The sequence below is a fragment of the Budorcas taxicolor genome, chromosome 19 (genome assembly GCF_023091745.1).
Source record: "Budorcas taxicolor isolate Tak-1 chromosome 19, Takin1.1, whole genome shotgun sequence".
NCBI classification, from domain to species: Eukaryota; Metazoa; Chordata; class Mammalia; order Artiodactyla; family Bovidae; genus Budorcas; species Budorcas taxicolor.
In genome coordinates, this window is record NC_068928.1 from 28,930,289 (window position 1) to 28,942,838 (window position 12,550).

Here is a 12,550-nt window from a genome sequence, read left to right on the forward strand (position 1 = left end):
GAACATTCACGTATAAGTTTTTGTGTGGACATGTTTTCAGCTCTCTTGGATGGGTATCTAGGTGTGGAACTGCTGGGTCATGTGCCACACATTCTTTTTTATTTCCTACCTGAACCATTTGCTGCTAATTTGTGGTTCCACCTAACAGCCAGTAAGTCAACATCTTCAAAGTAACGTTTTGTCTTCCTGTCTCCTTTGTCTTTTGATTTTTATGGGACTTCAACTAACTGGCAGTGTGAACGACTATCTAACCCACTTGGCATTTGCCAAAATTCTAAGAGATTACTGGTATGAAAAACTGCTGAGAAATAAGATGTGTTGCATAATAAAGTGTTACATCAACATTATAAATTAAAATGAATTCTTGGAAAGGAAAAAACACAACCCCCACAGAAATAGATTAATAGTAAGATTTACAGTCTTGATCAACAGCCTTTATCAAACCAGTCAATCCTAAAGGAAATCAAGTCTGCATATTCACTGGAAGGACTGATGCTGAAGCTCCAATACTTTGGCCACCTGATGTGAAGAGCTGACTTATCGGAAAAGACCCTGACACTGGGAAAGACTGAAGGCAGGAGAAGAGGGAGGCAGAGAATGAGATGGTTAGATAGTATCACCAACTCAATGGACATGAACTTGAGCAAACTCCAGGAGATGGTGGAGGACAGGGAAGCCAGGCGTGCTGCAGCCTGTGGGGTCACAGAGTCAGACACGACTGAGCGACTGAACAATAACAACTCTTCCATTAAGAGAGGGTCTGTTAGAGAAAAATTATACAGACAAAATAAAAAACATGAAAACACACACACAACTAATTCAATCAACTGAATGTGCCAAATAAAAGCATCTTTTTAATCTCACATTTGTTCAACACAGATGGACAGATGAAAACAGCCTAATGTTTTTGGGTGCAGAAGTTTCTTTGGGCAACTTTTATTAACTGGGAATTATCAGAGTTGCTCTCTCTGGGGAGTTAGAAAAGTACCCAATTATTTGTAACAAGAAAAAGCTCAAAGAATGCTTTTAAAAAGTGTTCTACTGGAAAACTGATCCGGAAACTCACATTAGCTCCTGATGTAATAAAGTGAAGTGGGAATCTACTCATTTAAAGAAAAATTAAAACCAGAAATCAAGAAAAGTGCCGACTATTTGGCAAATGAATCCAAAAGCTCAAATCCTGGTTTAATCCTCCAAGCTGGGCTTGCAAACATAATAAAACATTTATACATATGAATTCTTTGTCAAAAGAGCTTAAAAACAACTCCCAGCTCTCCTGGGTTTCAGCTGACGCTCTCAAAAGACAGTGGCATTTCTCTCAAAAATAAAAGTTATTTCAGATTGTTTTTCTACTAATTCATGAACTCAGTTGTCCTTTTCGCAAATTAAGTCACCACTGCCCATGTTCATTCTCTTGGATATTGAGGCAAAAAGGAAAAGACTATAAGAGAGAAGATGTAGGCACAGGTTGGCCAGGTAACTATGACCAAGTCCCTTTACCCCATGGGGGACCCGCTTCCTCATGTGTAAAAAGAATGGGCTCTATTTGTTAGGCTGGGGAATCTCAAACATTTTCTTTCAAAGGCCGGAGAGTAAATATTTTTGGTTTTGTGAGCTATATGGACCATACTCAACTCTGCCATCTTCAGGTAATAACAAACAGCCTTAGGCAATAAGACAGTAAGAGAGCACAACTGTGTTCCAGTAAAACTTTAACAAAAAAAAGCTGCAAGCTGTACAAGCCCTGTGGATTGCCTGTATAAGCCCAGTACAAGCTGTACAAGGGCTACAGGTTGCCAGCCACTGTGTCCAATGATTTGGAAGGATCCCCCTAGGATGACTGTGGAGTAAAAGTCATTGGTCACAGAAAGACTAAACAATCAAGTCATCCAGGTCTGACAGTGGAGAGATGGGTAATGCTGCAGGAGCCTCCAGGTTGGGACTGACATGGAGCTCTTCCTCATATTTCCAATAACTGCCTTCTCTTACTGTGGTTAGACCTGACTATCCGCCGTGGGCTTAGCAGAAGCACCACTCCATGAGGGTGGAATGAAGCTTTCTGAGAGGCTGCTGGGGGACAGATGATACAACCCCAAAGTTGGGGGAAGGCGCGGAAATAGCTCTCCCAAGTGGAGAAGGATGGCCCACGGGGAACAGAAGCTAAGAAGAAGGTGCACAGATAAAACCCTTTGCTCTCCTGTGGACTACTCAAAGGCAGGGCTCCTCTCTGCAAACCTTCCAGAGACATGAACATACCTGCTAAGCGACCAGTTCACTGTCAGTTCAATGTTAAAGCTAGCCAGCATCACATGGGGCATCTTCTTCTGCCTCTCTTCCCTTTCTCACCCATCCTCACCACTTTGGCCTTGAAAGTGAAAAGTGTTAGCTTAGCTGCTCAGTCGTGTCTGACTCTGTGTGATCCCATGGTCTGTCCATGGAGTTCTCTGGGCAAGAACTCTGGAGCGGATAGCTGTTCCCTTCTCCAGGGGATCTTCCCAACCCAGGGCTTGAACCCAGGTCTCCTGCATTGCACACAGACTCTTAACCATCTGAGCTATGAGGGAAGGCAGCATCACAGGGCATCTTCTTTTGCCTCCCTTCGCCTTCTCACCCATCCTCACCTTTGGGCTTAAACCTCCTAAATAAGGTGTTAATACTTAATCCTTGCCTCAGGCTCTGCTTTCTAGAGAAACAGGGCTAAGGTGCCACCCGCCCAACAGATCTTTTTCTTAGAAATGAAGGACAACAGAGGAGTGTAACTATCAGATTTAGAGTATACAGAAATAAGAAGTCAAATACTGACATTCACTAACCAAAACTAATCTCGGCCTTCATTATGTGCATGTGTGCTAAGTCATTTCAGTTGTGTCCAACTCTTTGTGACCCCTTGGACCACAGCCCACCAGGTTTCTCTGTCCATGGGATTTTCCTGGCAAGGATACTAGGGTGGGTTATCACGCCTTCCTCCAAGGGATCTTCCCGACTCAGGGACTGAACCTGCGTCTCCTGCACTGCTCTCAGACTCTTTACTGCTGAGGCACTGGGGAAGCCCTTGGCCTTCGTTACTGGCTGGAAATACCCCTTCAAAATCCAAATGGTAAAACGTATCCCACACAATATCTAAAAAGTCAGCATCTCTGCAAAAAGAAGACCTGAATACCTATGACTGTATCACTGTGAAGTGATTAAACATGCATATCTGGCCTTCCAATTATACACGGAACAAAACAACTTTGTGCTATATTTCTTGAAATGCAACTATCTGTCATGCAAATAAGAGGTCTCCCTTCACACTAGTTTAGATTCTTGAACAGGCTAGTTATTAACAAGTCAAAATCCAGAAATTAAACACAACCCTCATTTTTGGCAACTGAGTCAACTCGAGGTGGAATGGAGCACCTTCCAGAACAGCATAGCACGAACAGCTTCCTGATACCAGAATCCCCAGGGTTCCTGGGCCTGAGCACAGGACCACCCAGCTTGACAAAATGCTCTTGGGAGCCATAAACTGAGAAGATGAGGGGAGATGGGGGCTTCCCTAAGTCTCACGCTCTGATGGTCTTGCTGGGTTTGCTGGTGGTTTAGTCACTAAGTTGTGTTCGACTCTTGCAACCCCATGGACTGTAGCCTGCCAGGCTCCTCTGTCCATGGGACTTCCCAGGTAAGAACACTGGAATGGGCTGCCATGCCTTCCTCTAGGGGATCTTTCCAACCCAGGTATCAATCAACCTGGGTTTCCTGCATTGCAGGCAGATTCTTTACCAAATGAGCCAGCAGGGAAACCCAAGTTTAAGCTGAGTTTGTTTATATGAAAACAAGAGCATTAACTTACCCATCAAAAGTTAGCCATCTGTCCCAACACCATTTATTAAATAGTTTGTGCTTTCTCTAGGGATTTAAAATATCCCTCCACCATAAATCTGATCTATCTTTCAGTCTGTCTTGACAATCTTTTCTCCTTTGCCTTTCATGACATTGCCTTTTCAAGGATGCCTCCCATCTCTAACAATTCTTTCCAAGCCCACTCTGTCCCTCCCTTCAGCATGGTTCTTCAGGGCTCTCTTTCTCCTGAAGGCTTGTCCTGGGAGGGAACTCCTGATGTCAGTTCTTTGCTGATGAAATGCAAATTCTGGGCTTCACCCATGCTTGTGCAGGTTGGTTCCAGAAAAACAAGGTCAGGCCAAGGGGCAATTAGGGGTGAAATCCATCCTGCTCTCTGCCCGCCATACTGTGCACCCACGACTCCCCAGAGTCGCATCTTTAGCCCAGATGACCCCTGAGTCATGACCCATCCATCCAACATGTGCTGGCCATCTCTCCCTGAATGTTCCCCGGGAACTGCACACTCAACAGGGCTTCAAGATCTTTCTTCCAAGGCCATTCCTCTCTTGAATCCCCTGTTCTCACCACACGGCTCCAGCATATAAGGCAGAAAATGAACCTGTGAGTTCTACCTTCCTGGACCTGCCACGTCCCGCCTGGCATATCCCACTTCCTCTTCTCCAGCCACAGCTGCTGCCGTAGAGCTGACCTCATTACTTCTCATTGAGTCTGCCAGGTCTCTGCTCGCTATACTCTGACCCCTCACTCTGCAGCACAAGCAAGCATTCCACAACATTCCGAGATGTCAAGCCAGCGCTCGGAATCCTTCCATCGCTTGCCATGCCCACAGGGCAAAGTCCCAACTCCTCCTCACCCAGAGGAGGTCTTTAGTGAATCAGACTCTCAAGTCCCTCTCTCTCTGCTCCAACACACCAGCCTTCCCCCGGCTGACATCACAGCTAGGAACACCTAAGTCAAGTACTGTCGTCCTTTCAAAGACTGGTCTGATGCCCAGATAAAGCTGGTGGCCCCCTTCAATGAGGCCCCAGATTTTCACGCTAACACCTGCAACATTTATTGGTTTCCGAGTTTCTCTGTCTTCAACAGACCTTCCATCTTTGAAGGCAAAGACGGCTTCTCTGATTTTGTATTTTGGATTTTGAAGGGGTATTTGGATTTTGAAGGGTATTTCCAGCCAGTAATGAAGGCCAAGGTCTTCCCCAGTGCCTCAAAAATGCTTTGTCAACATTTATTGGTTTCCGGGTTTCTCTGCCTTCATCAGACCTTCCATCTTTGAAGGCAAAGCTGGCTGCTCTGATTTTGTATCCCCATAGCTCAGCATAGCACAGCAGCCAGCCCTGTGACAATTCCCAGGCAGAAAAATCCTAAATGGATTTGAAAATAAGCAGATTAGCCAGAGCAAGGCAATACAAATGTAAATTGGGCTTTAAACTCCTTACATTTATATGTGGTGTAAAAACAGGGACAGCATGTCTATTGTACCCCAGCACCCCCTGGGAAAGAAGTGATTAGGGATTACAGGAACTAGGAGAGCTTGAAGCAAAGGAAGACAGACAGGAAGAAGAAGAGGGAAATGGCTCGTGGCGGCTGAGCTCAGGGGCTCTGCTTCTGTGGCAGTGGTGCCTGGCTCTGGCCTGAGTAGCATGCCGGCAGAGATCCAAGAGCTGGGGCAGAAATGTGGGTGCAGCCGGTTTGGCCGTGAGGAGACACAAATGCCTCCAGGAGTCAGGGGATCAGATAAACGTTGGTGTGAGAAGACCGAGAGGCTGCTTTCAGTACCTTCCTGCAGAAAACGAGGTCAGATTCAAAACTTTACCAAGCAGTCCAGCAGCCGGACAAAACAGGGCTGAGGTCCCAGAGAGAATTAGAAAGACATCTGGTCTTCCCAGTCCCTTAAAACTAAAGAGCACAACTTTTAACATGACCCTGAGGGTCTGCACGATCCCTTCAAACATGGCTAATGTTGTCATCATGCTTCCTATCTCAGCTGAAGGGTATCTCCTCCTCCAGGAAGCCTCCCCTGACTTCCCAGGGTCTCTTTGGGACGTGCTCTCAAAACACCATGGACTCCTCTCCTTCACAACCCTGCTCACAGTTGTAATCAAATATCGATTCATTTAAAATCTGCTTCTGGGAATTCCCTGGCAGTCCAGGGGACTCGGGGCTTTCACTGCCAGGGCCCAGGTTCAAGCCCCTAGTCGGGAAATTGAGATCCTGCAAGTTGCACAGCCAAAAAATAAAAATAAATTAAATAAAATCTGTTACTACTATAAGAAGATTAACATTTTGAGAGTCAAGGCTGTTTTTTATTCTTATATCCCAGCATCCAACATTCTGCTTGGAACATATGTGAAGCCCAGTACATGCTTGTTGCATGAACGATTCAATCAACCACACAAATGAAAAATGAATTAAACAATGAATGAATAAAACTGGCATGTACATGGCAGGAGGTTTTTCAGCATCCCTGGCCTCTACTCACTGGATGCCAGGATATACCCCAGTTGGAACAATCAAAATTCTTTCCAGACTTGCTCTCTGGGGAACCAAATTGTCCCTACTGAAAGCCCCTGTTTTCCTGAATTGTTGAGTAGGTTAAATAAAATTACTTATGGCTAATTTAACACATTTTGACATGTAATATGTACATAATAAATGTAATTATTGGATTATTGCAGGCATTTAGGAAAGAGTGGGGAGGGGTGAGCAGGGCAGGTCCTACTGGGAATGACAGAGAGCCCAGAGAGGTGTCACCAGCCAGTATGGCCTGTGGGCCAATATACGTTATGTCATCATACAGCTTGGGAACTCCTTGGCTAAGATCAGTTTTTATATTTTTAAATGGTTGAAAAAAGAAGCCAATTTCATGACGTGCAAGCTATTGAAAATTCACGTTTCAGGGTCTAAGTAAAGTTTTATCCGCACACAGCTGCCTCTGTGGGTTTACCATCATCTACGGCTGCTTTCCCATGACCGTGGTAGAGTTGAGTAGCTGTGACATTGACCCCACGGGCCTCAGAGCCTAAAATACCTACCACCTGGACTATCAGAGAAAAAGAGTTTGACCCCTGGTCTAGAATCTCTTGTGATCACTATCTTCCAGGACCCAGTGGTATGACATCTGGGCTTCAGAAAAAAGCTGTCTGCCCTGCCTGGTAAAATAGGACCTAGCTATCCCCCTAATAAAGAGAGGGCTAGTTGCATGAAGGAGAGCATATATCAGCAGTGGATTGTTTGTTACACGGTTGTTTTTTAAAAATGAATTGAGATTTTTAGCAAGCCACTTTTACCCCTCTGCTCCTTTGCAACAGGAGCTAATTCAGGACAAGGATGGAGCCAAATTCTTGATGATCTCAGGGTCATATGGTTCAATTTCTGTATTTTAAAGATGGGGAACTGCTCATAAACACACTCTCCTCCGAAACTTCAAAGTCTGATAATCTGATAACAGTACAAAGCGGCTCACATGTTTATTTTGAGGAAGATTCTTTCTGATTAGAATGGTCAGAAGGAGTTCCACTTCCCTTTTTCTAGAAACCCTGGTTAAATCTTCAACTAGAACACCCTCTTGAGTGGAAGGCCATGTTGCCAGGAGATGTAAACAAACCAACCACTCCAAGTGGCAGTTTTCAGCCGCTTTCTCTGTTGCTCCCTTGAAACAGCAGCTGGCTCTTCTCTCACCAGGTCCTGACTGCGGGTTCATAAACATAAACCATATCCATGGTCCCATTAGGTGGGAGGAGGTGGCCGTAGTCAGGCAGGCACAGATGAGGGAAGTGAGGTGTCAACAGGTGGATTCAGGTAAGATTTCACGTTCTGCCTTGGCACTGATTCCCACCAAATCTAATTTTCTGGGTTTCCATCCTCTGTTTTTTTTGTAGCAACTGCCCTGGGGTTAAGAGACAGAGCTGATGGCTGGCTTTGCTCTGCCTGCTCCAAGATGGCAACCTATACATCAGTTTGCCCACCTTGTTATATAGCTCCTCCTTCTATGACCCTTCTTGCAGGTCACTCTACAGCAATGAGCTGGGATCCTGGAGTCATTCTGAAGGCTCTGGATGCCCACAATTATTGGGACAAAGAGAAGTGATCTTGACTCAACTCAGAAATGCACGTGGACCTCTCTTACTGGTTAGAATAAACCCATAAGTAGCCCCAGCCTTTCCCAAAGAACATCCTAAGAAACACTAGCAAGTGAGATACTTCAGGGAAGAGAGCCATGTTGTGATGAAATCGCAGGAAAACCCCACTCTTGTAACCCGTCTGGGTATCAATCAGCACATTCCAAGCTCCCAGAAATCATGCAGTGGCTTAACCTGTTTAATTTGATTTAAACCAGCTGTGGACCACAGACCATTACAAGATCCCAGTTTGGAAAATACGGTCCCAGACCATGAGGTTGGGTTCCACAAAGATGCTGGGTTCCAAGGATGACCCCCAACCTTGAAGGACAGCCTTCCCCACCCTGTTTCGACCTCCTACCACCCAGTCCTGGGGGAAGGAAAAATCTCCTGGCAGCCTCTGAGGAAGAGTTCGAAGGAAAGGTCTAAAGCCCAGGAAGTGGAGGAGAGAGGTGCCCCTCCAGATGGACAGGACCCTGGGGGCTGCTATAGGATGCTGCCCGGAGCAGGACTCACCATTGGTGGCCGTGTTGACATAGTAGCGCCGGCCCTGAGGGGACAAGTAGCTTTGCCAGCCCGGTGGAAGGACAACAGTCTGGCTTTCCTCTCCCGGCGGAGGGGGGACCATTCCAGGCTTCTGTGGAGGAGGAAAGAAAAGGTCACACACATGTGGCATTTTTGCAACTGTCTCTCAACCGGGAAGTGAGAGGCAGATGAAGTCTCCCTAGAATGGCTCGACGCTGGTTGGGGTGGGGGTGATGTGGTGGCCTACAGGCCTCCCTGGGCGAGGTAACAGGCTATAGGTGTGATTATGGGGGTTGGTTGAGCACAAGGGGTGAGGAGCCCTTAGATTTTCAGAACCACCACAGAAGGGACAGCTCCCCCCAGAGGATGGCGGGTAGAGACGCTGCTCAATGAACATGGCTGGGGTTTCTCTCCTGGGCCCCTAGGAAACCACTCACAGGGATGCTGCACCTGCCTGAGGGGGTGGGGGGTGGGGTGTCACTGGAATCTGCAACTCTCCGGGACCACCAAACACAGCAGCGGACAAGGCCCAGGGACTGCTGTGGGAACTGACCAGAAGTCATTAACACATGTTTCCGCACACTGAGATGTTAAAACCTTCCATAATAAGGCATAGAATCAGCGAAGATCTAGCTGGTTTTTTCTAGTCAAATGTCTAAATGGCAAAGAGAACTGGGAAGCTGAGGTGAAACAGGCTTCTTCCTTTCCATAGTATGCACTGATGTGCGGTTTAATTCTTCTAAGCATGACAGTACTTTTCTTAAAAAAAAAAATAAATAAATAAATAAGCTCAGAGAAAAAGTACACAACAGAAAAACAAGATAAAGACACAAAGGATAAACATAGGTGATTTGTAGTGGTGGGATTATGAGGAATTTTTTATTCTTTTCTTTTTGCTTATCTCTCGCATCTAAATTTTTGTTAATACACACACACAACAAAAAAGTTGTGACCTAAATAAAGAACATTGAAAAATAAGAAAAAAGGGTTCAAGCTAGCCTCTCAGACAATTGCTATTCCTTGTGAAACAAGTTGACTACAATCAGAATTCCAGCCACACGAGAGGTGTGGTGAATTTCTCAGCAAAGCGGGATCCTGTTCAGAAATATTAAAACTCATCAGCTTTTAAGTGCCCTCAGAATCCTCTGGCCATACCCAAAGAGGCAGGTTCTGGTCACTGATGACCACTGTTTGGGAAAATGAGAGACTGAAATTGAGCAGCAGAGACACTCATTTACCAGACTGCTCTCAGCTTCTCTGAAGCTGCAAAGCCTCATGCTTCTGCTTCCTGCGGTGCCCTGCACACCCTCAGCGGGATGGGATCAATCGCAGTTGCTCCTGGGACTTGGGGTAAACACAGCCTCCCTGTGTCCCTCCATGGAGTGGTGGTGTATGTTTCATTACAAATGTTCACAGTTTAATTAAAAGCCTTCCCCTATGCCCTAATGGCTTCCGACTCCCACACCTGTTAACTCACAGCACCTCTGACTCTGTGTGGAAGACTGGCTTCTAGAAGAACTACCCAGGGCTGGACAGCAGCCAGGAGGCCTCCTCCTCAGCAGAAAATGTCCACTGAGCCCAAGCACACAGCTGTGCATGTTTACCTGGGTGTCCAGGCACTGCTTCAGCCCCTCCCAGGTTGGAAAGTGGTCAAAACACGTGCAAACCCTATGACGAGTGTTGTGTTTTGTGGACATTTTGGCTGAGTGGAGGTGGGAGTGAAACAAGAGGAGGAAGGTCAGAGGGTTGGTTGAGGAGAGAAACGTTCTTTTGTTGGGGGGGGCCACACCCTAGAGCACGTGGGATCTTAGTTTCCTGACCAGCGATTGAACAAAGCCCCGCTGCATTGAAAGCACGGAGTCTTGAAAACCGGACCACAAGGTAAGTCCCAAGAGAGAAACCTTCTAGAACCAGGTTGCTTCTGCTTGACCCCAGGTAACTTATAGAATCCATGAAGGAAAGGCCAGATTGAAGCTTGTCTAAATAACCTGGTAAAACAATGAGAGATTTTTAAGAGGTATCAGAGATGGATGTCGTCAGAAATACATTGCAGAGGAGAGACGGACCCAGAAGCACAGTGAAAACCAGTCCTCTGGCCTCTGGCTCACCATCCTGACTCATCCTCTTAGCAGCCACGTGAACTGGGGAAATGACTCAACCAGCTGTCTGTTGCCACATCTGTGAAATGGAGGGTGATGATATTAGCCGGATTGTGGAAGACGCCATGGAAATTAGTAACACACTAGCCACCAAGGACAGTACCTGTCACCAGCTGTGTTCAATAAATGGGGGTTCCCAGAGGAAAGGGGAGCCATTCGAGGCTGAGCAAGACCAAGCTTCACAGAGCCTCTGCCTCCTATGATGTGAAGTTCAGGGGCACGTACCTGGCCTCTGCCCCACCGTGACCGCAGATGGAATGTCACCATTCACCGTCACTTCCCTGAGGTTTCTATTTCTAGGACTGCTCAACTTAAAAGGCAAACACAGACCTGCAGGGGAGGCTGGCGGGTTAAGATGCTGACTCTCACACTCTGGTGAGACGACCTCTCCTGTGCTGGGGGTGAGTGAACTGAACCTTCCATGCCTCTGGGTCCCACCTGTGAAACAGCATCAGTGATGCTTATCCTGTCTCCACAGCTGCGTGGTGCTGTTCTCTTTAGAAGGACTAGTGAACTCCCCTAACTCTGTACGGTCGTAAGAAGCCCGAGTTTCCATCTGAAGACACAGATGACCAAGGAGGGGCCATGACTGCTCTGAGGTCGCCCCTATCCAGGAGATGCAGGGCCCTCCAGAAGGTACCTGGGGAGGTCTCCCAGATGCTGAGCCCAGAAGGTAGGGGTGTTGAAAGAGGGGAGGGGGGGCACCTGGGCCAAAATGGCAAAGACGGTCTCTACCTCCCCTGTAACACGGCCACGGGGCCCCGCTCTGCACACCATCTGGCTGTGTTCTGCTTCCACCTCCCACCCACAAGGCAGCCACAGTCCCCTTGTTGTCTCCCTTCTTCCAGAGAGAAGTCCCTCCTGTTGGCTGATTTAAAGTAAGTCAGGAATCAAAGATGTGCGGACAACTGGGTATATCAAGAGAACTGAAAACAGTGCTCAAACACAGACTTGCATACATGTTCACAGCAGCAGCACTACAATCGATGACGGGTAGAAACAACCCAAGTATCTGTCAACTGATGAACCGACCAACAAATACCCCTCTGTTCATGGGGTTCTCCCGGCAAGAATATTGGAGTGGGCTGCCATTCCCTTCTCTAGGGGATCTTACTGACCCAGGGATTGAACCTGGGTCTCCTGCACTGCAGGCAGATTCTTTACCATCTGAGCCACGAGGGAAGCCCATGTGTATCCATAAAAAGGAAGACTCGGTCATCCAAAGGAATATTGATACACGTGACAGCACAGACGAGCCTTGACACGAGGCCATGTGAAATAAGCTAACCACCAAAGGCCACATACTGTACGATCCTGTGTAAATGAAACATCCAGAATAGAAAAATCCTTAGAGACAGAAAGCAGATGACTGGTTGCCAGGGGTTGTGGGGAGGGGAACACAGGTACAGGGACTCGTTTCTGGGCATGATGAGAATGTTCTGGAAGAGACAGTGGTGATGGTTGCACAAAACCGAGAATGTATATGTGTCACTGATGATAAATTTTATGTTAGGGGTATTTTTTTTTTAACTGGAGTATACTTGCATTACAGCGTCGTGTTAGTTTCTGCTCTACACTGAAGTGAATCAGCTGTGTGTGTACATACATCTCCTCCCTCTGGGACCTCCCTCCATCCCAAGCCTACCCCTCTAAGTCATCACAGAGCACCCAGCTGAGCTCCCTGTGCTTTATTCAGGTGGTGCCAGTGGTAAAGAACCCGCCCGCCAATGCAAGAGACACAGGTTTGATCCCTCGGTCGGGAAGATGCCCTGGAGGAGGGCATGGCGACCCATCCCAGTATTCTTGCCTGGAGAATGCCATGGACAGAGGAGCCTGGTGGGCTATGGTCCATAGGGTTGCAAAAAGTTGAACGCACACACACAGGTACAGGTGTATTTTAAC

General features: G+C 47.0%; 1 protein-coding gene across 5 annotated transcripts in view; it reads right to left on the reverse strand.

Moving 5' to 3' along the window:
• GAS7 (growth arrest specific 7) overlaps positions 1-12,550 on the reverse strand; it is a 202,483-nt gene that overhangs the window by 73,633 nt on the left and 116,300 nt on the right. For all 5 annotated transcript variants that reach the window (XM_052657551.1, XM_052657552.1, XM_052657555.1 and 2 more), the window contains exon 2: positions 8,481-8,601. In XM_052657551.1, coding sequence (XP_052513511.1) covers positions 8,481-8,601 — 121 coding nt within the window. The remainder of the gene's footprint in view (positions 1-8,480; positions 8,602-12,550) is intronic.